The 27697-nt window shown below is 37.8% G+C and overlaps 1 protein-coding gene across 1 annotated transcript in view; it reads right to left on the bottom strand.

The window, feature by feature from the left end:
• Positions 1-10877: 10877 nt before the first annotated feature.
• Positions 10878-27697, bottom strand: part of FAM91A1 (family with sequence similarity 91 member A1) — a 42827-nt gene continuing 26007 nt past the window's right edge. The window contains exons 17-24 of the mRNA XM_060116165.1: positions 26537-26671; positions 26289-26402; positions 22342-22414; positions 20233-20382; positions 18112-18216; positions 17455-17578; positions 16224-16293; positions 10878-13948 (exon numbers count right to left, since the gene is read on the bottom strand). Coding sequence (XP_059972148.1) covers positions 13763-13948; positions 16224-16293; positions 17455-17578; positions 18112-18216; positions 20233-20382; positions 22342-22414; positions 26289-26402; positions 26537-26671 — 957 coding nt within the window. The 3' untranslated portion in view covers positions 10878-13762. The remainder of the gene's footprint in view (positions 13949-16223; positions 16294-17454; positions 17579-18111; positions 18217-20232; positions 20383-22341; positions 22415-26288; positions 26403-26536; positions 26672-27697) is intronic.

The following is a 27697-nucleotide window of genomic DNA, read 5'->3' as shown; positions in this document are numbered from 1 at the left end:
TCAGTTTTCTGGTCTAATAAATAATTTACCATTTAGGGTGCTTTGGGTTACATGTAATAGAAAACTTAAATCAAAATGCCTTAAGCGGGCTTCCCTGGTGGCGCAGTGGTTGAGAGTCCGCCTGCCGATGCAGGGGACATGGGTTCGTGCCCCGGTCTGGGAGGATACCACATGCCGCGGAGTGGCTGGGCCCGTGAGCCATGGCCGCTGAGCCTGAGCGTCCGGAGCCTGTGCTCCGTAACGGGAGAGGCCACAACAGTGAGAGGCCCGCGTACTCCAAAAAAAAAAAAAAAAAAAAAAATGCCTTAAGCAATAGGAATTTTTTTTTTTTTTTTTTTTTTTTTTTTTGGTTGTACCATGCAGCTTTCGGGATCTCCGTTCCCCAACCACCAGGGATTAAACCCGGGCCACTGACAGTGCCGAAACCTAACCACTAGACCACTGGGGAACTCCCAGTAAGGAAATTTTCTCTCATCAAGTAAGAAGTTCCAAGGTCAGGTATCTTCAGGCTTAACCAATTCAGTGGATCAGTGACATCATTAGAGATCCATGTTCTTCCCAATTCTCTGCTCTGCTGTCTTCAAAAAGTTAGCTTTGTCCCACACTCTAGATGCCCTCATGGTCTCAAGATGGCTGCCACGGTTGCAGGTGTCACACTTAGACAGGACAAAATCCAGAGGAATGAGAGAGGCCAGCTCTTCTTATGTGTTTTATTCAACTAGCAAAGAAGCCTTTCCCAGAATCTCTACGCCAGTAGATTTGTTCTCAAATCACATTGTCAAGAATTGAACCATATACCATGTTTAAACCAGTCTCTGTGGAGGAGAATGGAACTACTATGGTTCACTTAGACCAATCAGGATTGACTTCTGAAGTAAATCCACCTAAGAAAGGGTAGATTCCCAAACAAAATCAGGTCATTCACTGCCAGCAAAGAAAAAGTTTATTGGATAGGATAACATGATGTCTGAGTTTCAGATAAATGGAACATATACTTTTACCAAAAATTTGTTATTTAAAATCAAACCTAACTGGACACCTTGTATTTTTATTTGCTCAATCTGGCAAACCTACTTCTAGAATTTGCCAAGAATAGGAGGAGAGAAATGTGTGGGGAGTAAAATTTCGTCTTCTGGTAGAAACGGTCCTGGGTCCTGGTTTAAATTTGGTGAAAAGAATAACAGGGCTTTTATAAAAATACAAACAAAAATGTGAAAGCAGGAGGACTAAGGCACAACTGGTGCCTTTTATAGATTCTTATCTCTGTTCTTTCTTCATTCTGATCAAGTCGTTTTCTGGCACAGAGCTCCTAAAATCCTTGGAATTTTCTAAGTGATGAGAGTGATCATGGTCTTTTGTTATGTTAATGAGGTAATTTTTGGAAAGCCTCTAGGTCACCTAAGGATGGGGGCTGGTGGCCAGGGGAAGCATTCATGCCATTAGAGAACTTTCAGTCTCCTCACACCTCCTGGGAGGGAAGAGGGGCTGGAGATTGCATTTAACCACCAATGAGCAAGGATTTAATCAATCATGCTTGTGTAATGAAATCTCCATTAAAAAAAAAAACCTCAAAAGGACAGGTTTCCAGTGGGTGAACACATGGAGATTCAGGGACAGTGGTGCAAACAGAAACAAGACGTGTCTCACCTGAACCAAAATTCCTCAACATAAATTTTACTGCCTCAGAGAGCCTGGAGTCCTTGGATCATGTGTCTTGTGAAGCAGTCCTTAGGCTTCTCTATGTTTTAGATTTGAAAAAATTGTCAAAATGATCACCAGGACAACCTGAGTCTGTATTGGTATTGCTGCTTTGTATTCTTTATGAGGCTTAGAAAAACACTAAATGCCTAACTTTCTTTTTCACTGGCTGTTTTATATCGGTCCAGTCAGCCCCTTCTATGGTTGAACCACAAGCATCAGATTTTTAAATTTTCTTTCTTGTAGCTCCTATGACAGAATCCAGACAAAAACAAAATCAGCATGTTTTGAGTACCATAGATGAATGATGACTGGCAATATGTTTAAACTTAGAAACTGTCCAAAACACTTTCATATAAATTAAATTTGTTGAAAACTTCTGCAGGATGAGGCAGCAATTATAAATAACTCTCTTGAAGACCAGAGGTTTTATTAAGCACAAAAAACAAATGACTTAACTCTAAACAGAAAAAAAAATGTAAAAAAAGAAAACTAGTTCATTATTGTTACCTTGTTACCAAATGCCCGGTTTCATGGTTTAGATGCAACTGAAGTGATTGACAACGGGTAGAATATAGTCACGATTGTTCTCTTACACTAGCCTTGTTTTACGAGTTTTATTATCTGAATTATTCTCCACAGACCTAGATTATCCATTAAGCATAGAAATTTACATTTCAGAGGGATAAGAGATGGACTCTAAAAAAAAAACAATTTGACAAGAGAATCTTTATCTCTTTATAGAAAATGTCAGGAAACATAAAGGAGAAAATGATTTAAAAAAAAAAGGCCATGGTTGAGTTTAATTACAAGAACTTTGTCTCAATCTGATTAATTTATAAGGTATGGTCTTTTTGTAGCCCCCCTGGGTCCCTTCAGTGATCTCAAAAGTCCAGAGAAAGAACATAAAACATAGAACCTCAAGAAACAAAATACTTATAGATCCAAGTGATTTACTTCGTTTTCCCTGTAATTAAATGCGATTCCCTTCTCCAAGAGACTCATACTTCTGATTTCATATATTCCCTTTTCAGAGACAGGGCTTATCCTCTTGTTTGCTTTCACAACACTCTATGGTGTTCAACTCAACTCAACACATATATTTTGACCACCAATCATGAGTGAGACCCTCAGTGAGACTACACAATGTTAGAATGAGTGAGATCACGCTTACCTACCAAGAGCTCAAAGAACAATCTGCTCACACTATACATAAAATAGGTAACTAATAAGAACCTACTGTACAGTACAGGAACTCTACACCATACTCTGTAATGACCCATATGGGGAAAGGATCTAAAAAAAGAGTTGATACATGTATTCACTTTGCTGATTCACTTTGCTGTACAGCAGAAACCAACAAAACATTGTAAATCAATGCTTGATGGATAATCTAGGTCTGTAGAGAATAATTCAGATATTAAAAATCGTAAAATAAGGCTAGTGTAAGAGAACAATCGTGACTATACCCACTTCAGTTGTAGCTAAACAATGAAACCAGGTATTTGGTAACAAGGTAACAAATAAAAATTAAAAAAAAGAAAGAAAGAAAGAAACTGCCTTGGAGCACTGCTAAGTGACCCAAAACTGGCTGAAGGTGGAGAGAGGTTGAAATTTAGGAGAAGGGAAAGCACTGGATGAATTTTCATGGCTTTTTAATTGAAGACATGCCCCAATTAAGTTCTACAAAGCACAGCTACCATTTTAAAAACCCACATATTTACTGGAGAATCAGAGGATAGGATTCAGAACAAAAGCTGCTGGAAAGGGAGGGAAGAATTCCCCAGAAGAGAACCAGAGAGGGATTGCTCTAAAATCCGTGACTGAATGCTGACCGAGTCGCTGGCTGACCTCTGAACAATGCACGTTCCCCCTTATTTTGAAGCTTTCCATTGGCTCTTCCTTTCCCTAACACGTTCCTCCCACCCCCGCCACGCTAGCTCATTTCTCACACTTGGTAATTCACGTCCACATTCCCTTTCAAAAGGAAAGCCTTTCAGACTTATTGTTCATGAAAACGATTTTTTAGTATAATGTTATTTAAATATGTGGGCAGCGAATTCTTATGCCTCTAAATCTCATAAGAGCTTTATAGCCAACATGTATACAAATTAAATACAACATATCTATAAAATTCAAATCAACAGTATGACAAATGATGCTGTTGTGTAGAAAACTGACCACGTTCACCCTGCGACTATGGCCCTGCCTGCTCTGGCCCAGTCTTTGAGTTTTGCATAAGGTGACTCACTTCTCACCACTCCTCTCTATTCAAACTCCTACAAGACCTTCAGCCACAGAATGGACCCTGAGACGGTCTGGCCTCTTCCTGGAGCACAGATATCATATTGCCCAGCTTCACCTCTTAGTTTCTGTATGTAGCACTCCTGAACTTGGGTGTGCCTCCTGCAAAATAGAGATAATCATGGTACTGTTGATTCTGTATGATCATCATGAGGATGAAATGAGATAATGCCTGCAGAGCTGCCCACACGTCTTATACATAGTAAGTGCTCAGCTCATGTTTTCTACTCGTGCCCACCACATAGCACTTCTGCTGGCAGATTTTCGAAATGTAACTTAGCCAGAGCCATGTCCAAGAACTGGAAATGCTCTACCAGAGGCTGATGTCTAGGTATGAAATAGGTAATGGGTTGGACAATTTCCTTGAATAATGAATAATAAGTTTAATTTATATTAAACTATATTAACATAATTAATTACAAGTATAATTTAAAATTATATATATTTTAAATTAGATTATAGTAATTAAATAATGATGGACCTAAGTTAAAATAAATTTTAATTTTTTTAATTTTAAGAGTTTATGTGCTATAATTCTTTATTTCCTAATCTGTACTTTAAAAAAATACTTTCACTGCAAATAACAATCTAATTCAGAATGACTTAAATGGGGGTCATTTTTGTCACATAACACAGAATCCAGAAGTTGCTGACATTGGTTCAGCTGCTTAAGGATAATACCAGTGATCCTGGCTCTATGTTCTGCACTACTATCCTTACTTGTTAGTTTTTGTTGTATGCTTGACACTCACAGTCGTAAGAAGGCTGCTGCACCTCCAGACATTACATCCAAGTTCCAGGTAGGAAGAAGGGGAGGGACAAAAATCTTCTCACTCACAAGGCTTTGTCTGTCCTTCGGGAGGGGTGCCCTCCCCAGCAGACCTTCCCTAATATTTCATCAGCCAGAATCGGATCACATGGCCACTCTTAGACCAATTAAAGGACAGAGGTGACATGATCAAACCAATTTAGATCAGTCATGATCGACTCCCTTGGGTTGAAGTAGGGGCTAACTCATGCCGAGATCCCTTCCCCAAGTGCCTCCATGAACACGTTGGCAAAGAAGGGGGACCACCAGAAGGGCAGACCATGCGTTGTGGACAGGGTCTGCTGCTCCAAGCATGACTTGGTTTAATCCAGGGCAGACCAAGAAGACAGCCAACTCGTAGACATAGCCCAGGACACTCCCTCTCATGAAGCTCCCAACCAGGGGGCCCTGTGCAAGCGCCAAGTGAAAATCACAGCACACTTTTCCCCAGACAAACCCAGTGTCACAAGCGCCGGTGATATTCCCTTGGCCGACCCTAAGGCCACCTACAGCCTCAGCTCCTGTGAACTCTGCTGCCTTCCCACCCCAAGTACTGATGTCTCTCTCCCTAAATGTATCCTCAGCCCCGTAGTAGGCTCAGCCCACTGTCAGGGCAGGTCAAAATGTTACCTGAAAACTGGGTTTGCCTCTTGGTGTCAAGCCAAAGGACACAACCAAGCCAAAGAGCAACAGAAGAAAGGACTTATCATTTGCAGCAAGTAAGGAAAACACCGAGAATCTTTCTCAAAGCAGTGTCTCCTAGAGTAGTAAAATTGGGAACATTTTAAGCTAAAGGTACAAGCATATTCATGAATGGGCTTGGGCGATGGACAGAGTCCAAGCTGTAGTTGATTGAAGTCAGGAGGGTTAGAAAAGGTCAACATCATCCCTTAGGTTCCAGTTCTGGTGGTTGAGGCTTCAGGCTAATCTTTACTATTGAAACAGAACTGGGAGTCTTCACCATTGTTATATTATCTTTGCTATTGTTACTTCTCTTGCCTGATAAGTTTGTCCTTTTGTTCTCTTAAGATCATTATTACTGACACCTGTTCAAGGATAAGCATTGTGGCCAGGCTTAGATCACAAAATGGCTTAGGCCAAAAATGGCTTCTCTTATGTCAAGAAAGCCATGCCTGTTTCTCCTTCTCTGGGGACCCCCTACCTTATCTGCTTCCATTTTTGCAGATGCAGTTAAGGTAAAATAAGGAGATTTGGGGCCTGACCTAAGCACAGGAACCTTTCAATCCGGTCTGGAGGTCAGACAGGGAAGTCAGAGAGTCACAGGGTGAAAAGGATTCAACACAGGGAAGATTCCCCAGGGCTTTAGAGCTAGAAGGGGACTGTGTCTGGGAAAGCAGTCAGGCTTTAGGAGCTGAAAGTAGCTCCAGACAGCAGGCAGATGGTCAAGGAAACAGGGAGGGCAAGGATCTGAATCCTGCCATAACTGTGTGAGCTTAGTGGAGGCCCGGAGCCCCAGAGAAGGATTCCTGCCACCCTGACTCTGCACCTGGGACTCTTGAGCAGAGAACCCAGCCACGCCATGCTAGGACTGCAGACCCCCAAAAGGGGGGATAAATAAATGGATGTTGTTTTAAGCCACTACATTTTTGGTAATTAATACATAGCAATAGAAATCAAATACATCTGAAACACTTTATTAAATGAATTTTTAAAATGATGGAGTAAGTGTTCACCTTTGAGGCTCAGTAACACCCCTGCCACCACCATGCTGACTGTTGTCTCTAAGCCCCAAATCCACCCTTCTGTTCTCACTCTGTAACGCCCGGGCTGAGTCAGACGCTCCTGCAGTGACTTTCCCCTGGAAATTTATTCATAATCAACCTGGAGGAGTAAGTCCTCCAGTTCTCCAAGTAGTTTTCCAAACGAACTCAACCCACAGTTAACAGGACTGGGGGTGATGGGTGAAGAGGTGCTTACTCTGTGCTGTCCTCATGCAAGTTAATTCCCTCAGAGAAAGGATTAAAAAGTGAAATACTGCCACCCACCGGAGGAGAAAAGCCTGCAAACAATTAATAGAAGCTACTGAAACAACTCAGGTCCTCAGCAGTCTGGACTCTTGAGCTTTCAACACAACTTCTGCGCTTTGCCTGAGTCCTAATGCCAACATTCCAGGGAACTGGACGGTGATGTTTTAAACACCAGCAATAAAAACACTAAGAGATGACGTTAAAAGTTTAACCCGGCAGCTGTGCCCTTTTGGCATTCTGCATTCTCAATGGTGCTCAAAAGACGGAGAGCAGGAATGGCCTAAAGGTCGGTTCTGACCTGACCGTCCTGTCTGGGATTCAACAGATGCCTGCTTGGAAAATGAAAGTCATTCACACTTTTTTCTCATGAGCAAAACATATAAAATCAACAAACCATTTCAAAGCAGACTGCCACCATTATCTATCCAACACAATTTACCCCAGCTCCCTTTACCCCAGTCTCATCAAATCTTGAAGTTCCTTGGACATGCCAGGCCTGCTTCTACCTGTGAGCCTTTGCATACTGTTTCCTCTCCCTGGAACACTCTTCCCCAGATGTCTACATGGCCCACATTCTCTTTAAGTCTCTGCTTAAATGTCACCCTCTCATTGAGGTCTTCTCTGGCCAGCTACTGATAAAGTATAATTCCAATTCCTAGTGGTTCCCATCCTTTTCACCATTTTTTTCCCCACAGCAATTATCACCTTCTAACCTGCTATACAATTTACTTACTTTGCTTACTGTCTCCACTAACTAGAATGTAAACTCCATGAAGACCAGAATTTGTCTTATTCACTGATCTGCCCCTTTACTAAAATAGTATCATGTCTACCACAGTAGACATGATAGTAAATGAACAATTAGTACTGACTGAATGTACATATGAAAGAATATTATTCACCCTCTGAACAATATGAGCTTAGAGTGCTTTAACTCTATGTAATCTTCTCCTGACTCACATGACTTTATTTTTTAGGATTTTAGCCCTATTTCTTTACTTTCCCAAATTAAATATCATATTATTTTCATTCTGAAAAGAAGTTTAGGATTAATCAACATCTTTGCTCAGCATTCCTTCTCATATAACAGACATCCCTTGTGGAAACACTTCTTTATTTGAGGGTTTTTTTTGAGGTCTAATGATAAACTTGTTTTTTATATTTGAAAATGTCTTTTTCACATTTGTTCCTGAAAAATAGTTTTGCCAGATTCACAATTGTTAGGTCAACAGTCATTTTCTCCAAGTACTTTGATGATGTAATTGAATTGTTTTCTGAGTTCATTACTGATGAACATTATTGATACATACTATGCACTGGATTCCTGTATCTCTGGATTCCCATCTTTCCTCTGTTCTGGATCATTATTAGCCACTTTCTCTTTGGGATTTATCTCACTTCATCTTTTTATCTTCCTATTCTAATCCCACTAAATAAAAGGACAGTAGGAGTACACTATGAAAAATAAATGCCCATAAACTCAGTAACCTAGAAGAGACAGACCAATTCCTTGAAAGATACAAACTACCAAAACTCACTCAAGAAGAAATAGCTAATAGGAATAGAGCTATTAAAGAAATTTAATTTGTAGTTCAAAACCTTTCAAAAAAGAAAAAAAAAAGAAACCTGCAAAACAGTGACAACAAAAATCAAAGAAGTTATAAATAAATGGAGAGATATTTGTTAGGGTATCAATCCTCCTCCATTTGATCTACAGATTCAATATAATTTTGATTAAAATCTTTGCAGGCTTGTGTGTAGATGCTGAAAAGCTGTTTCTAAAATTTATATGGAAAGGCAAAGGAACTAAAAGAGCCAAAATCAATTCTAAAAACAACAAAGTTGGATGACTAACAGTATCCAATTTCAGCATGGTATTAAAAGGACAGACACATTGATCAATGAAAAAGAACTGAGAGCCCAGAAATAGACCCACACAAAAAAATGCCAATTGATTTTTTCAAACCACTTTATTGAAGTATAATTTACATATGATAAAATTTACTTGATTTAAGTGTACAATGCAATTTTTTTTGGTAAACTTAAGAGTTGCACAACATCAATCACCGCAATCCAATTTTACATTTCCAGCACACCAAGAAGATGCCTTATACCCATTTGCAGTCACCCTCCCCCATTTCCACCCCAGGCAACTACTGACCTACTTTGTCTCTAAAGGATCATCAACTGATTTTTGACAAAGGTGTAATGGCAATTCAGTGAAGAAAATATAAACATGTATCTCATACCGCATATTAAAATATCTCATACCGCATATTAAAATTAGCTCAAATGGGTCAAAGACCTAAACATAAGACTATAAAACTTTCAGAAGAAAATGAAAACTCTGTACCTCTCCCACTGTGAAGCACAGGCTCTGGACGCTCAGACCCAGTGGCCATGGCTCACGGGTCCCAGCCGCCCCGCGGCATGTGGGATCCTCCCGGACCGGGGCACAAACCTGCGTCCCCCGCAACGGCAGGCGGACTCTCAACCACTGCGCTACCAGGGAAGCCCTGGTGATGAGTTTTTTGATAACAGCATCAAAAGCACAATCCATTAAAAAAAAAAACAAAAAAAACAAAACCAAGAAACCAGACATTGTCAAAATTAAAAACTTTTGTTCTTTACTTTAAAAGACACTATTAAGAGAATGAAAAGACAAGTTAGACTGGGAAAAAAATATCTGCAAAACACGTATATGATAAAAGACTTGTACTCAAATACTTACTGAACTCTTAAAACTCAGTTAACACCTAGTTTTTAAAATATGAGCAACAAATCCGAACAGATACTTCACCAAAGAAGATATATGAATGGCAAATAAGCGCATGAAAAGATGCCCAACATCATTTTTCACTGGCAAAATTAGTTATTTCAACCACAATGAGATACCATTGCAGTGGGAACCCTCATTCTTTGCTGGTGGGAATGCAAAATGGCAGTCACTCACTTTGGAAGACAGTTTGGCAGTTTTTATGAAGTTAAATACACACTTACCAATGATTCAGCAATCCCACTCGTCGGTATTTACCCAAGCAAAATGAATTGTTTGTATTAAAACCTGAACGTGAATGTTAAATGATAAACAAACCTTGATACATCCATACAATTAAATACTCAGCAACAGAAACAGAGCTATTGACTCATACATGTATGAATTTAAAATGCATTTTGCTATGCAAAAGAGGCTAGACTCAAAGGCTACAAATTGTACAATTCCACCATGTGTCTGACATTCTGGGAAAAGCAAAATTATAGGAATGGAACAGATAAGTGAATGAAGGAACATCACCAATAATGCCTATTAACATTATGTACCCCATGATATAATATAGCATGGAAGGGCACACGACCGCTGTGCTATATCCTTCCTGATAAAGCACAACCTCAAGTTTAATCATGATAAAACACCAGACAACCCATGTTGAGGGACATCCTACCGTATCACCAACTAGTGCTCTTCACAGTGTCATGGTCATGAAAGACTGAGAACCTGTCACAGATCGGTGAAGACCAAGGCGGCAGTGATGACGAAATAAATGCAACGTGGTATCCTGGACGGGGTCCTGGAACAGGAGAACATGAGAGGAAAATGGGTGAAAACCAAATCAAGTCTGTAGTTTAGTAAATACTATTGTACCAGTGTTAATTTCTGAGTTTTGACAGATGTGCCATAGTTTACATAAGTTGTAAACATTAGTGGAAGCTCATGGAAGGATATAGGGAATATCTCCAGACCACCTTTGCAATTTTTCTGCTAATCTGAAATTATTATAAAATAAAAAGGTTAATTTTTTTTTTAAATGTATAGGAAAATGTCAGCACTGAAAGCATGCCTGTATTTAAAATTAAGGAAGGGGGGCTTCCCTGGTGGCGCAGTGGTTGAGAATCTGCCTGCCAGTGCAGGGGAAATGGGTTCGAGCCCTGGTCTCGGAAGATCCCACATGCCGTGGAGCAACTAGCCCCGTGAGCCACAATTACTGAGCTTGCGCGTCTGGAGCCTGTGCTCCGCAACAGGAGAGGCCGCGATAGTGAGAGGCCCGCGCACCGCGATGAGGAGTGGCCCCCACTTGCCGCAACTAGAGGAAGCCCTCGCACAGAAATGAAGACCCAACACAGCCATAAATAAATAAATAAAATTAATAAAAAAAAAATAAAAATTAAAAAAAAATAAAATTAAGGAAGGGGCTTACAGAAGATTATACACATTTTCACGGCAACTTGACCAACACCACAGTTTATTTGTAAACATATTATATGTGTCAATAATCAAATTGACAACACTTTATACATTTCACTGTATAATATTAACAGCATACCAGAAAAAAAATCCACGGTGCTCAGTTACAGTTTTGGTATTTTAAAATCTTTAAATACAAACCATATTTGAAACACTGAACATAAAAGAGAAACACAAATGGCAAAGAAAACTGGAAACTAAAAGAAACCAATATTCTCCCCCAAAAAACAAATAAAATATCTGATTACACACTTTAAGAGAAAAAAAGGAATCAAGAAAATCAGACGATCATATATTTTTTTAACAACATAAAGTTACATTTCTTTAGACCTATGTGACAGGTGAAATTGTACCATACTAAACTCTATGTCCTTTTTTATATTTCTTTTTTTCTCTTGGTTTCTGAAGTTTGCCAATGGTTTAAGCTACTTTAAGGGCAGAAAAGAGGGGAGGCAGCACAAAGCCAAATGAAATTACTTTAAACATTTGCAGAAAAACTGGAAAAAAATTCTTTCACAAATTTTCTTTGGCAAATAATAAATTCTGTATTTATTACCTTTTTGTTGAATAGGATCAACACATAAGATTTAAGAGATGCATCTTTACATGAGTTAATGTATGAATGAAACAAAGCCAAATTCACAAAGTAAAGCATAAAAGTGGCTTTCACATTTTGCTAATAACAGCTTTAAAAATGCAGATTCTCCATCCTTAGAAGTATGAGAGGTCTTCAGCTGGGAATCAGAATCTTTCCTCATTCACATGAGAAACCGGAGTTGACTACATGTTTTTTCAGTACTTTCCCTAAAATTCATGATCGTTTATTAGGTTCTATTTCCTCCTCTGTTACCTCTCAAAGGAAATATAGCAGCAAATCACTCCCATAGTTTAAGTTTTAAATTCACCAACAACTGGGTTCACTACCAACAACTACAAACATTCAATGCTTTATTAGTGTACATGTCATTACCGTAGGCTAAGCTTGTTAATAACAGAAATAAATAAAATAACTACAGTTAATCTGAACAAAGCAAATGAAAATGAGATTAAAGAGCCCTGATCAAATGAAATACTTACAACTTTCAGTTTAAAAACTGTAAAAGTTACATACATACCTAACAGCACTAGGAATGTACAATATCAATTATTGGAAAAATAAATGAGTGATTCACAGTTATAAGAAATTATTTTAATATTAGTATTTTTCCTTTTATACACAAACATTTATAACATACACTTGGCTTCTACCTCATATTAAGACAAAGTAGAATACTAAACATTACTGCATTTACCCAAACACAGCACTGACTGTGCCACAGGTAACCTGCTCCCAAACGTTCAATTGGGAGGCGACAGTACTGAATGATGGCTAACAGTTTGAAGAAAGACACGTACTTCCAGAAGTATGTGAAATAAACAAATGTCAGGTCTACAAGTAACAAAAATGATCAGCAAAAACGTTTAGGTTTAACCTTCCCAAATTTTCTAATGCTTTAAATAGTTTAGATATATGTTGTTTGATCAGTTAGTTTGGTTAGTTTTAAACTAGCAAACCATTATCCTATGAGAAGAGCTAAACTAAACTATATAACACTGCACAAACTTCCCAAGGAAGGTAACTTGAAAAATCTAAAAAGTGATTCCAATTATTCTATTCAACATTTGAGATACTAAAAGAATCAATGACTCAAGAAACATTTTGAAATTACTCAATTTTTCTTTTATCATTTCCTCTAAAACTAGTCACATAAACTTAAGATCCGGATTCCTCACAGTAGGTTTATCACTAAAGTGTTCTGATCAGAAGACATAGCCTTAATGCCTCTTATATGTAATTCTAAGCTGACATCAAAATCCTTGGTTTGAAAACATCAAATCCAATTCCATAACATTCATGGGTAGAGCTACTAAACAAAAAATAAATCAGGGAGAAAATGTGCAGCAGCCACAGCTACAAGAGTGGAAAATAAATTCCATTTTTCCATAAAGACTCTATGAAAATATAAAGCCCAAAATGAGCGACAACTGAAGTCCACATATAAATGTTGTTTAAAAATAGAATGTTTTCCAAAGCTTCTTAGGAGATGTCAATGTATAGTCATAGTCTGAGTTAAGACCTTCTAAATCAAGGTTAAGCCATACATAACTATGCTGATTTACATACCTTCAACAATGTTCAACCGATATACATAATTTACAAACATCCACAGCAATTCTTAATGCCCCATCAGATCATCTCTCAATAATGGATGTGTATCGTTTTATAGTTTTGCTACTTTAAATACCAAGAAGCCTTTTCAGAGGAAGAGTTCTACCTCTTCCCACGATTCCCTAAAGAGTAGGTAACAAAATATAAAATTAAACAAGATTTATGTTTGATAAACTAACATATAAAATTACCACTGCAATATTCATAGTGACTGCTTACAAACATAACAGTCATCATAAAGCCTATAAAGTATATCCTCAGTTTTATAAAAGAAACGCAGATTGTCTCAAGGTAAAAAATACAGTGCAGACTGCTAAAAAGCTCTTCGTTGCATTAGGAGGTGCAATAATGAGGAAAACTTCAGAAAACATGAACATGTTCCCCAAACTTCAACATCAGTTAAGCATGAACTGCACTTCAGCAGCAGGATGCTTTTTAGTGGCTGGCAATATAAAGCTAATGTTAAGAAAGAAAAAGGGCAGAAAGTGTGAGCAACAAATGATGTAACCGAATTATTGCAAATGGAGATTAGCAATAAGAAGTGAGGAAGGTGAACGTCCACTCCACTCTGTTAAGATGCCATCTTTAAATATTAAGTTCTTTGCAGGAAGTGGGACTCCCATGTCAGCACAGGATGACTGTGAAAGCAAACTTGGAAAACTGGCCTCAGTGTGAATATCCAGTGTTGAAGCACCTTCCTAAAAGATCAAGAAACAAGAGAAAAAAAATTCTATTCAACACTTTACCAAACTACTTAATGTAGATAATGAGAAATAGAGACCTTGATTACCTAAGAAATGTTTATGGAATGGCAAAGCACTATAGGAGATGCAAAGTTGTACCTCACAAACCCAAAATAATCAATGATAGGTATTAACATGCAGAAATGACTAATACACTCAGATGATGACAAGTGCTTTGAAATAAACAGAAATAACACGCTATGAGAATATGGAATGAGAAAAAGTTAATACTTAGACAAAAACCCTCACACAACATTAAGCAACAGAACAATCCATCCACTCCCAGGGCTCTCAGATTCACACATTCAGCAGACTTCTCCCCAGAACTCCAGGCTCAAACCTCCACCTATCCAACATCTGTTCTTGGATGTTTCACCATAAGTTCCACACTTAGCATGTCCATAAGCAAACTCTCAAATTTTCCCCCACTGGTTCCTCCCCAGCCGTCCCTGCTCAAACTAGTCAAGAAATATGAAAATCATTCTTTATCCTTCCCTTCCTCATCACAGCCTCAATCCTTCCTCACATTTCATCACCAAGTTCCATCAGTCTCCCTCCAGCGTGTATCCCAAATGAGTTTACTTGACTCACTCACCATAGCCACCACCGTAGTCTAGGCCAGTGGTCTCCAAAGTGGGGTACTCACTCCAAAGCGGGGTGCAGTACCATGAAAATTTTTAAAATCCTGTATCTACTTATTGCATCTGATAAAATTCCTGGTTTTGTGTATTTTTTATAATACACATTATTTATTATATTATTACATGTTTAACAGTATATACATGTAATAAACAAACCTTTATTATGGATACATGCAAATTTTTTTTAAACGAAAAAGGGTGTTCGGCCACCAACATCTCTTACTTGGGCTATTAAAGCAGTCTCCGAACTTACCTTGTTTCTGTGCTTGTCTGTTTTTAATCTATTCTCTAAACAGTAACTAATCTTTTAAAAGAGTCAATTAAAAATAATGGGGCCTCCCTGGTGGCGCAGTGGTTGAGAGTCCGCCTGCCGATGCAGGGGATACGGGTTCGTGCCCCGGTCTGGGAGGATCCCATATGCCGCGGAGCGGCTGGGCCCGTGAGCCATGGCCGCTGGGCCTGCACATCCGGAGCCTGTGCTCCGCAACGGGAGAGGCCACAACAGTGAGAGGCCCGCATACCGCAAAAAGAAAAAAAAAATAAATAAATAAAATAAAATAAAATAAAATAAATAAAAATAATGTCATTCTCTGTTAAAGGTCTTGTAATAGTTTCTCTTTGCACTCAGCGTAAAATACATATTCTTTAACACACTCTAGAAGGCTCTCCGTTCTTCTTCAACCTCACCTCTTCCCATCATCCCTCTTTCATGAGGCTTCTGCCACACTGGCCTTCTCGTTTCCTTGCAGGCCGAGTGCCTTCCTGACACAGGACTTTTGCACCTACTAGCCTCGGCCTGGAATACTCTTTCCCATCCTTTAGGTTTCAGCTTATGCATCATCTCTACCTACCTAAATTAGGTCTACCTTTGGATTCCATCAGATTTGAAGGAGCTTGGCTCCTTCAAAGCACTTACTGAAATCTGTAATTACTTCACTTTACTCGACTATGGTCTCATACAACACTTAAGCTCCATTAGCGTCTTAGACATCATTCTTTCCCCAGCACCTGGTAAAGGGTCTGGCATAGAGTCGACTCAGTCATTTATTGAAAGAATGAATGAAACCAAACTCCAAAATACTGATTTCATGATGTTAGAACAGATATACCAAACAAAAATATTCCATTCTAAAAGTTTATCTACAAATCAAGTCTAGAGTATCCTTTTTCTTTCCTTGGGGGGGAAGATAAAAGGTCTAGAGCACTGGCATTCACTACCGTAACAGACAACCCCCTCTCAGCAATGGAGAATCACTGCAGTTAGTAATGGAAGTGTACTGACCCAAGAACCAGCACCTAGCATGGTGCATGGCCCATGGAAGATGCTTAACACATTTCCGTTTAATGAAGCACCAGCACAGAACAAACAGTCCAAGCTTCCTAAGCACCTGGCCAGTGAAATCATGTATAAGTCAGTTAACTTCCTGAATTTCAGCATCTTTGTTTATAAATTAAAATGCATAAATAAGCATGAAATAATGCTTATTTCATGTCTTACTGCTGTGGAGACTCAGAACAAACATGGAAGTGTTTTGCATACTATAAAAGCTCTATGCAAATACCATTTGGATTTTTTTGATTTTTGTTACCTGGAATGAGTGAACAAAGTTAAGGACTTGTAGAGACAGTTTTCTACTGGAATGTAAAAGGTTCTGAAGGCTGAAAAAAAGGGGAAAAGTTTAAAACAAGTAAGACAAGAACTAATATCTCACAAGAGTTTAATTTTAACAATTTAAATGCATTTATATATGTATATACATCTTGGTTAATTACATACGAAGTTTTAAGAAACAATTTTAATGGTTCTCGTCAATGAAATTTCTGCTTATTTTAATAATCCAGAGTAACAACAGTGCATAAAAAGACCATTTCAAAATAAAACATCATGTATAACCAAAATTGGAAAATTATTGTTAGAAGTTTAAACTACTACCAAATATAAATGTTAAATACAAGAAAACTTCTAAAATAAAAATTTAGGTACATATTTTTCAAATATGTAAATTGGTAACAATTGTAGTGTCAATCATTAAAACTATATAGTATTTCTTTTTTTATTCATGTATGTTATTTTCAGGATAGTTATTAAAATTATTTGTCAGTTAAGTACTTTTAATTTTCTGATATAAGCTACACTGAGCCAATTAAATTATTTATTATCCAACTTTGTTTTCCTAAATAAAGTTGTCAAGATTTGTGGATATCATCTCTCCAAGCCATCCACCATGACAATCAGATTCAATGATATTCTTTTCGGCTAAACTAGACAGTCTCAGAACCTTTACAACGCTGACTCTTAGCAGCCATTCCCAATGGATCAGAGTTGGCATATGAGATAAAACCTACATGTCATTTCTGATAAGTAATATGTGCTCATTTTAGAAAATGTGGAAACTGAAGAAAATTTAGAAAGTCAGCCATAATTCCACTATAGGAGATAATCACTATTAACATAACTTGAGTGTGTGTATGTTAAGAAAGAGAGAATTTCTATTGATATTTACATATTAAAAAAAACTAGGTTCATACAGTCATATAAGCATGCCCATTTTAACCGTACTCTCACCAAATCTGGGTAACTAAGTAAATATAATTAACCAAAACATGTGTCCAAAAGACTTGCATGTGCCTAATTTCTGAGGTACTGAACTTTAACTTTAAAATACATAGCAAACCCTTAAACTAGCCATTTTTATTCAATCAACAAATAAACACAAGGCAAGTACTATGATCATGTGTGAAATAAGACAAAGTACGATATAGCAACTAATACTGAGAGCTTAAGAAGATGAAAAGAGGACAACAAACATAAACCCTCACCTCTCCTTTCTGCAAAGGCCATGTGTAGCAATTTTTCTGCATACTTTCTGGTTTAATTCAGAACTAAACAGTGGAATTCCAAAGCACAGCTCGAGAGGAACCCAATCTGCTTCTGTTGTGGCAACTACAAAAGGATATATAAAGTTATTAATCATATATATATTTATATATATTATGACCAACCAGGGTTTCTTAACTGAGCTCCAGAGATTTTCATAGATTCTTCCCACCCGCCACTGACATCCACCAAAGGGCTTAGCAGGGGAGAAGACTCAGAGAGGGGATCAGTGAATCTCTGAAACAGGAAAGAATGTTTTTTGAGTATGTACATGATTCTGGGAAGAAGGCACACAGCTTTCAACAGATGCTCAAAGTGGTCTTTTACCAGAAAAAAAAAAAAAAAAAAATTAGTGCAGGACAACTACAAGATGAGAGAATCAACATAGGAAAAATAAAACATTTTTATTCTCAGGTCATAGTTTTATAATATTTTAAATAACTTTAATTATTATTCTAAATATATAAAATTCTTTCCTAGAAAATACTTATGAAAAAGTCCATTATAATAAGAGCAGACAAACGATATCCAAATGACTTAACAAAAGAGTCAAACCTCAGAAATTATTCCAAGATTGTAAATAATTTTTAAAGCCTTACCAGAGTTTTGCTTTGTGGCTGAATCTATAGTTGCTTCCTCAATGACCATTTCAAATGACTCTGTACTCCCATTTACATCTGAGCCAGAAGCCAAATCAGGTTCTCCTTATAATTAAAGGGCATACACAATATTAGGATTCTAGTAGTCGGCACAGGTTGTCAATAAGTCAGTCCTAACATAAAAGAAGACTTCAGGCAACAGAAATGACAACGGAAAACAATGAACAGTCTTTAGCCTAAAGCAGTAGTTCTTAAAAGGGGGACAGTTTTGTCCCCCAAGAAACATCTGGCAACGTTTGAAGACATGGTTTGGTTGCCATGAATGGGGACAGGGATGCTACTGATGTCTAGGGATCCTAAACATCCAACAGTGCACAGGACAGCCCCCCACAACAAGGAATTATCCAGCTCCAAACATAAATAGTACTGAGCTTGTAAAGCCCTGACCTAAAAAAAAAAAAAAAGGATTAAAAAGGCAGAACACAAGTTTAGACCTTTTGAGAATTACTAAAGTCATTTCTATCCCCATAGAAACATGCAGTCTGATTACATTATTTCTTCTCAAAATATTTTTTTTGACTCCCTGTATCTTTCAGCATGAAAGATCCTCCAAGATCTTCTAGATCTCACTTATTACTTCTCTACTCTCATCTACTACTGCCCAACAAACTCTTTCTTTTGGCCAAGATGAGCTACTCTATTGCCCGATTCCCTCTGCCTAAAGGTTGCTACCCTCTAAATAAACAACAATCATCTGTGTGTAGTGAACTCCTCACTTTTCAAAATTTAGTTCAAACTTTACCTTCTCTAAGAGGCCTCTCTGACAGCTCAACTGGGCTGGGATATGCCTTCTCTGTCCTACTTTAGCACTTCAAGAAGCGTCAGACCCCTATATCTCAGTCTTTTAACACTACACAGTAGGCTGATTCACTTGCTTGTCTCTCCTTCCAGGGCTTTATTCCCTAGGACTTAGTAACAGAAATATCTCCAACACCTAAGGAGGTATTTCGTAAATGTTTATAGAATGAATGAAATAAAACATGACAGCTACAGTAGACATTCATTGAAATGACTGCCTAACCCACAGGTCTCTTCTCTAAAAATGCTCCTGTGATACCTGGCGCTCAACTGTTGAAAGTTACCCAACTCCTCTGGCCAAAGGTAAATGGACCAGGAGTGGATACTAATTCAATCCACTGGATGGCTAACAATCAATCATATTTTCTCAGGATTTCAAACTAAGAGGTTCAGCGAATATAGTCAATCAATGATAGAGACCTGAATTAAAAGGTTCCCTAGGGTCGTGGACCAGAGGTGACATCATGGCAACCAAAGCCACATACAAGCCAAAATTATGCCAGAACAGAAACAATCAGTAACTATGAGAAGGTGATTTGAAAATGAATTTTTAAATTAGAAAGAAAAAGGTATCTAAGGAAAATTAGCTGTTGTCAATATGCAGGACAGGCTGGAGACAGAAAGAAGAGAATGAGGCCAGGAAGGCTAAGCAAGAAATGGTCACAATAAAACATGTATAAAGTATCAAAACTCAGACTAGAATGGCAGTTACAGATAATTAAAGAGAGAGGGAAAGAAATGGATATAAGAGACATTTCTAAAGGCTAATTCACAGAACTTGGAAATTAACTAGGTTGAGTGGGAAAGGAGAAGGACAAGATAAAGATAGGATTTTTAAGGCCTGCAAAACAAGACAATGGTGCCTTGATAGAAACAGGAAAGCTGAAAGGGAAAAACTACTCATTCTAGTTTGAAAACAATTTTACAAAGAGACTAAAGTTTTGAAACCATCACCCCATAAAGGAACTTAATTTAAAGCCTATAAACATAAATACGACAGTAAAGGGCTAAATCCCAATAACCATTCTGTATTCCAACCCCAGGTCATCACTTCTTTACTTATGCTCTTAGTATTTTCCCCATTTGAACAACTGATATTTGTCCCAATGATGTCACAGAATATTTTCTCATCTTTCAGTGGAAAAACATTAAGTATTAAATAAGTCAACATCCCCACAAAGGTACCCATGCTTTTTAAATATTAAGCTTGTGATAAACTCAGTACCAATTATCTTAATTCAAAGAACCCAGCTATTGGCTAACCTCTCTCATCAGAAGCATCACTGAGTTTTCTGTTTGCAAGCTGGCTAGAAGCATTCAACATGGTGACATATCCACAAAAATGCTGCAGGTCCACTTTGTTCCTTAACATCTGCAATGCTTTATGAACACCCATATTGACACGCGTAAACTCTAAAAACAAAGAGTTGACATCACGTTATAAGTAAATAGTTTTACAACAAAACACCAAAAACTTAAATATACTTTCCTTTTATTAAATGATTCTTAGAACTACTTTTATATTTTATCAAGATTGATTCCAATGAAGAAATATCTGTGGATGCAAAAGGATGCTGTACACATACAACATATTTACAGACTTCAGAAGGCAACTGATGTAGCAAAACAACTGACCTGCTAAGTAATCAGATAGGGCCAGTCAGTGGCAAATTCTCTAGGCTTCTCTTTGTAGTTCTATTCTGCCTCAAATACTTACTTAGTGGGTTTCTACCAGGAAATGCATTAAATACACATCATATATATTTTTTAATTTAAGTAAAAAGTATTCTTATTGAAACCAAAGCTAACAAAGTACTTGAAATTATATCCCTAATAAATTACTTAAATATCAGCTCGTTCTCACAAATATGTGAACTTACAAAAGAGAAAGATACTCTATAACCAAATATGAATATTCCTCTTTTTTAGAATTCGCACAGTAATCTCCAAAGGCAAGAGATTTCTTAATCAGTTCTTGAGATTTTGTGATTTTTAAGATCCTGCTGTCTTCTGGTGAACAATAAATTTTTCCATAGAATTTATAAAGTATCAGAGAATTAACTAGCAAAGTTTAGTTGCAGAGAAATACTTATTTCTGAATAGGGGCTATTTTTTGGAAGAGAAAACTCTCTTCTCCAAATTTTGTACACATTTATTCACAACAGCCAAAAGAGAGCACTTAATTTCAAATGTGAGGCTTTTGCAGCCTAGCCATGTGGAAAAGAAAAAATACTTATAAAAATCTTCTTCCTTTTCCCTGCTTTGGGCGAGGAGGGGCAATGGTGACTAACATTCTAGAAGAAAAGTTCTTATATGAGTTAAGTTAAATTACTTGAACGATTCACTGCTCTCTAAAATTCCAAGCAATATTCTAAGAACAAGAAAAATAGATTAGAGAATGAAAGTTTTGCATGGAGCAGGAAACACAAGTGCTATATAAATATACAAAAGTTTTAATCAGAGAGTACTTTTCTTTTGAATATACATACTTTCTTAATATTCAACAGAGGAAAGGTATTTTCATATTGAACAAAAGGAAGAATGATTTTGCGTTTATAGAAATTCTCCGAGCATCTTTCATCAAATGTATTGTAGCTCACAATTCTAAAAAGAGATAACATTAAACAGGCTTTTCACCCTTGATTTGAACCCGCTAAATTTAGCTCAGACTTTGCTATTCACTCAAGTCCTCTCTAATAAGAAAAATAAAATGTAAAAAAAAAAAATAATTAATTAATTAAAAAGTAAATTAGTGCTTTCTCATTTTCTCTACATAATGACTCTAGATTCGGGGCTTCTAATACTATAGCACAAACTTAAATCAAAACACATTGACCATTAATAAAAGTTTTTAAAAAATTTTGTTTCTGTAAAAAAAAATGCTGAAACAGGATATACATGCAAGTTCTCTGTAAACTGTAAGTTAGTATACAAATGTCCATAAAAGCCCCTGAAAAAAAAACAGTATGTGACACTGGGGGGGGGGGGAAATTAACTTTCTAAGCATAAAATCTTCCCTATGACTTGTCTTCTCCCCCAACCTCCAAATAAATAAACAATAAAAGGAAACTAAAAGGCCAAACATGCAGAAAACCTGGTCTTCCATCTACGTAGCTACCTACTTAGTCTCTTCATCTCCAAGACAGAATAGTATTCCTTCTAGGCCTAGGTCCTAAATGAGTCTTATTCTATTAGTTCTTTGTAGGAACAGGCACATGACAGACCTTTTGCCAATACTCTTTAAAAGCAGAATAGTTTTAAGACCCTAGAACTTAAAAATTTTAAGAATTTACTTCCTGCTATGTTTCCACCAAATTGTGGATGAGATTAATCATAAAGAAGTCAAATGGATACAACTCAAAATTCAGGTACCTCCTCGTAGTTCTGTCTCATCAAATGGGAAAGGTATGTGGACAGTTTCTCCTATCCCATGCAAACCATGTCCCTAAACACGAAAAAACACAAGTTGAAAGGTATACGCGAAACCTGTATTTCCAATAGTAGATACTCAAACGATAAACAAGACCGTGCCTCGTGATGGTGTATTCCACATTAATACTCCATCAAAATGCTCTCAACAATTTTCTGTTTTTCTCCAGCAAGTAAAGACAATCTTAAGTCTATATTAACCTATTAAGGCAATGCATCTCAAATTGAGTATATGGGCAAATGAAAAAACAGGTAAATCTGGGGTCAGCCAAGTGAAGCCTTAATAAGATCAAGTGCACTCACACAAGGGTTAGCTGCAGTGCTGAGAGAGAAAAGTGGTGGAGGATCCCCATGATCACCTGGCAAGCCATGGACTAGGAATGTAAATCTCAAAAACCTGCACTGAATGACACATATTGAAAATTACTTGCTGCAACATCATAATTATACACGATTGGAAAGCAAAATGCCTGTCAGTAGGGGACTGATTAAATAAATTAATGTATGTATTTTCAATGCAGCTGCAAAAAAGAGCAAGCTCTCTACAAAGTGAAATGGAAAGTTCCAACTGCTAAGTGGAAAAAAGCATGGGGCATCTCAGTGTGTAACCGCTTGCACATGCATAAAGAAATTCTAGAAGGGTACAGCAAAAACTAATGTGGTTGTCTGATTTGGAGAAGAGTTAGGGAGTCGGCACTGGGTGGAGTGTTAGAAGGGCAGTGATACTTTTCTCTGTGCATCTTTTAATAGTGTTTTATTTTTGAATCATGTGAATTTACTATCAAAAGTTAGATTGAAAAAAATCTATGAGTCTAACCACGCCAGGCCCACATTACAAATAATAATCTACTTTCATCCACCACACTCAATTAATGTTGCTCATTTAAATTTTGTTAGTCTTTTGTATTTAATTCCTAAATTCATTTTGGCTTTGCAGTTGTGTAAGAATGATAAGCATGAGGAATTTAATTTTATGTTTACATGTATTTCGAATCGTTATAATAGAAAATTTAACACTGGGGATCTATACATTTTTTCCCTTTAAGAGAGACCCATACATTATTCAAATTCAAGATACCGTGACATAAAAGAAAAGAAATAATTTCAGGGAAAAAAATCACATTCATTTATTTGGTTCATATAACAACTTGAATATATTTCTGACATCTTGCTTCTATTCCACTGATACATTTATGATTTCAACCCTAAACAAGATGGCTATTATAAAAGCATGGTTTTAATCAAAATCTTAATTTTGTTGTGTTTTAAGTTCCAGCAAGGTGAATTTTTCCATAAAACTTAATAAAAGAGGCATTCTTTTTTAGCAAGGGCAGAACTCCTTAACGACACTTTAAAACTCCTTACTCTTCTCCCACCACCACTGCCACCACAGCGAACATTTTTTGAGATCTTCCGACGCGCTAAACAAAGGTCTAAAGCATTTTTACATAGATCATCCATTTCAGTCATTTTTCAACAACCGTATAAAGATAAGAACTGTTATCATCTCCAATTTGCAGGTGAAGTCACTGCAGTTCAAGGAGGTTATTTAACTTGCCCAACATGGCCAATAAGTGGTGGAATCGAGATGTGAATTCAGGCAGACTGACCCTTCAGTCCATGTCTAACCCACTCTACTGTGTATCTCCCCCCACCCCTACTTCACGTCTGCCCTGGCTGGCTAATGCATCGTCTCACGGTTTCTACTACCATCCACGTGCTGATGCGGACACTCAAGTCAATCTCTCCTGTTCAACCCCTCATTTGAATTTCAGAATAATTTCAATTACCTCCTAAATATCTCCAGCACCCAAATGTCCCACAGGCCCAAAACACACCACCTCATCTGCCCCCATAAACCGGCTCTGTGCAATATCATCATTCTTCCACTTTCAAAAGCCAAGAACCTCAGGAATCGTTCTTCCTCTTCCCACAGCCATCTCAGACATCTGATCAATTCTATTTATTTTATATTTGTAATAATTCTTCCTTTTCATTCTTATTACCACTTCCGTGACCTAGGCTGTCCTCATCTCTTATCTGGTCTCCAACACTGAATCCTAATCCTGTCTTCTCCCACCCAGCCATTCTCAACAGTCTTCAGGCTGATCTTCCAAATCAAAACTGGCCATGTTAATCCCTTGCTCAGCACCCTTTACTGGCTGCCATCCAAAGGGGAAAGTCTAAGCACTACAGTGGGACAGTTAAGGTCCACTGCCCTCCAGGGCCTGCCTACTTCACCAGACTCATCTCTGACCACCATCCCGTCATACTTCAGCTCACCCCTCAAAATTACGTAACAGCTTACAGGCCCTGGCACATGCTCCCACTTCGTATTCCTATTCATTTATTCAACAAACACTCACCGAGCAACTTCTACGAGTCAGGCACTATTTTTGGGCACCAGGGAAATAGTTATGAAGAAAAAGAAAAAAAATCTCTACCCAGAGATTTATTCATGCTGACCCCGCTGCCTGGCCTCGCTCTCCTCTAAATCAGCCTTTTCTATTTAGCCTGGGTCTCATTTTCTCTAAGAAGCTTTCCCTAAGCCTTTGTCCTTGTCCCAAAGCTAGAAGGATACTTCTCTTTAATGCTTGCACTGTATAACTCTCTTCAGCACTCAGCAAAAAAATGGAAGTGACTGCTTATGCAACTTTTCCCACCAGACTTTAAGTTTCTTGAAGACAGGGACCACATCTTATTTGTATATGCACATTAATTAGTACAGAATATGGCAAGTACAATTGTTAGTTCAATTAATTAATGAAATCTTTACAAAGAGCCTATTACATACCAGAAAGTGTGCTACACACTTCATACACACCTTCTCATTTCATTCTCTCAACAATCCTAAGGCTAAAAATGCTTACCTTGGCATTAGCTGTCACTATTATTTTTTGTTGTTACACAGTAGATATTACCATCTCCATTTTGCAGATGGGAAACTAAGTATAAGAGGAGTATCTCTAAAATGTTACACACCACTTCACACCTGCTGGGGTGGCTATAATAAAAAAATCAGATAATACCAAGTGCTGGAGGGATTGTAAAATGGTGCAGTTCCTCAAATAGTTAAACAGAGTTACCATATGACTCAGCATTTCCACTCCTAGGGATATACTCAAAAGTAATGACAACATGTCCACACAAACACCTGTACATAAATGTTTATAACAGTGATGATTATTATTCATAATAGCCAAAAGGTAGAAGCAATCCAAATGTCCATCAACTGATGAACGGATAAACAAAATGCGTTTCGTCATACAAGGGGATATTATTGGGCCATAAAAATGAATGCAGTACTCATGCTACATGATGAACCTTGACAACAGGAAGAGGCCAGTCACAAAAGACTACATATTATATGATTCGATGTATCTGAAATGCCCCAAGCAGGCACTCTAGGGAGACAGCAAGTACATTAGTCTTGCTGGGGCCGGGGGGGGTGGGGGTGGGTGGGGTGAAAGTGGAATAGGGGAGTGAGAACTAAAGGTCCAGGAAAATGTTGTGAAATTGAGTGTGGTGCTGACTGTAGACATCTGTGAATACACTAAAACCAATGAATCACAGAATTCAATTGGGGAATATGGTATGTGAACTGCATCTCTATTTTAAGGCTACTATTAAAAAAAAATAGGGCCACACAGGTAGCAAAAGATGAGGCTGAAACTCAAAGTTGGGTCTAACTTCAAAGCCTTTGCTGTTTCCACCACTCCCAAGCTGCTAGACAAAGGCCAGGACTAAAACGCAGTTCTCTGTTTCCTTACATTTCAGTTTTACAAATGTCAAATTACTGATGTCTGACTGGGACTCAGCAGAAAGCTAGACAAATTATGATCTTTAAAATAAAAATCCAAAACGGACTGTTTCAAATAAGGTAACTGTACCTGAATCAAAACCGCCGAATGTGTCAGGGCGTCGTTCAACATCGTGAGCACATTTGATGTAGGAACAACCCCAGGATCATGACCCCAAGAAGTTATTAGTAATCGATCATAACCCTATGGGAAAGAAATGAATAAAACACAGCATGGCGTTTAGAAACAAAAAAAAATTAAGGAAGTTATCTATAATACTGCTTACCGGTTTCTATCCTCCTTAAAAATGATTTTTAAAAAAACCTCATTCAACATACCTGGAATATATCTGGCAGTTTTCGAAGTCTTGTACCTTTGGACAGCAAAAGAGATGGTGGTCCTTGTCTGGTGATATGGTAAATGTACAGTTTAAACCAGACAGAACTGACTTCTGGGATAGCTGGTCCAATATGCTAAAATCATAAAACAGGTAAGATAAAGTTGTAAATACTTATCCAAAGAAGCCAAATTTCACAAATGACCAAGTATATTCTTAAAGCTAACGCCTCATATAAGTGTTAATTGCTATCATCCTTATGAAGATAAATTTTAAAGGATCCATTCAAGCAGTTTCAAACTTACACTGGAATTGAGAAAGCAGGTCTTATCACTGCAATTAAGAGAATGGACTCTGGAGTAGATGGCCTAAGTCTGAATCTTGGCTTCATCCCCTCAGCCCTATCACCTAAGGTTACTTAAGCGCTCTTGTGCCTCATTTTGCTCATCTGTTAACATGGCAACAAAATACTTATCTCTTAAGGACATTGTTAAAAGTTTAAAATAGTACCTGGCAGCACATAACAAGCTCTATGTCAAAGTGTTAGTTATTACAATCATTAATAATTTTTCTCAAAAGGGACTATCATTCCATCCATCTTACCATTCATCCATTCATTCAGTTCGTGGATTCCTACTATGACCAGAGGCTGTGTTAAACAACAGAAGGAAGAGTGAGTGAGTGAGTGAGTGAGTGAGTGAGTGTGTGTGTGAGTGTGTGTGTGTGTGTGTGTGTGTGTGTGTGTGTGTGTGTGTGTGTGTGTGTGTGTGTGTGTGTGTTGCGGGGGGGCTGCAAATCTACAATCACTCCTGCTGAACAGAGGACAAAACAGGGGTAAGGGGGGAGTGGGTGCACTGAAGCAGCTAGATCAGCACAGGCAACAAAATCATCCTGGTACAAGAATCCCTTCCTTTCTTCTACACCATTAAACATATCTAGGAAACCAGGAAGGATGTAGCACTGAAGACCAGAGCACAAACCTCACTCTTTGAAAATGGTACATGTCACAATGGCCTTGCTACGTATACAAACAAACGCAACTGATCGATTTTTAAAACGTAAAAGACCAGAAGTCATTTTCATGATTTTAAAGATAACTAGAGTTCTAGCTTTCAAGCGTAATCTTTTCTTTTCAGCTTATTTAGCATCACAGCCCCACTTC

Source organism: Mesoplodon densirostris, chromosome 13, assembly GCF_025265405.1.
Source record: "Mesoplodon densirostris isolate mMesDen1 chromosome 13, mMesDen1 primary haplotype, whole genome shotgun sequence".
Taxonomy (NCBI): Eukaryota; Metazoa; Chordata; class Mammalia; order Artiodactyla; family Ziphiidae; genus Mesoplodon; species Mesoplodon densirostris.
Note: the sequence above shows the minus strand (reverse complement) of the source record. Positions and strands in the feature narration are given on the sequence as shown.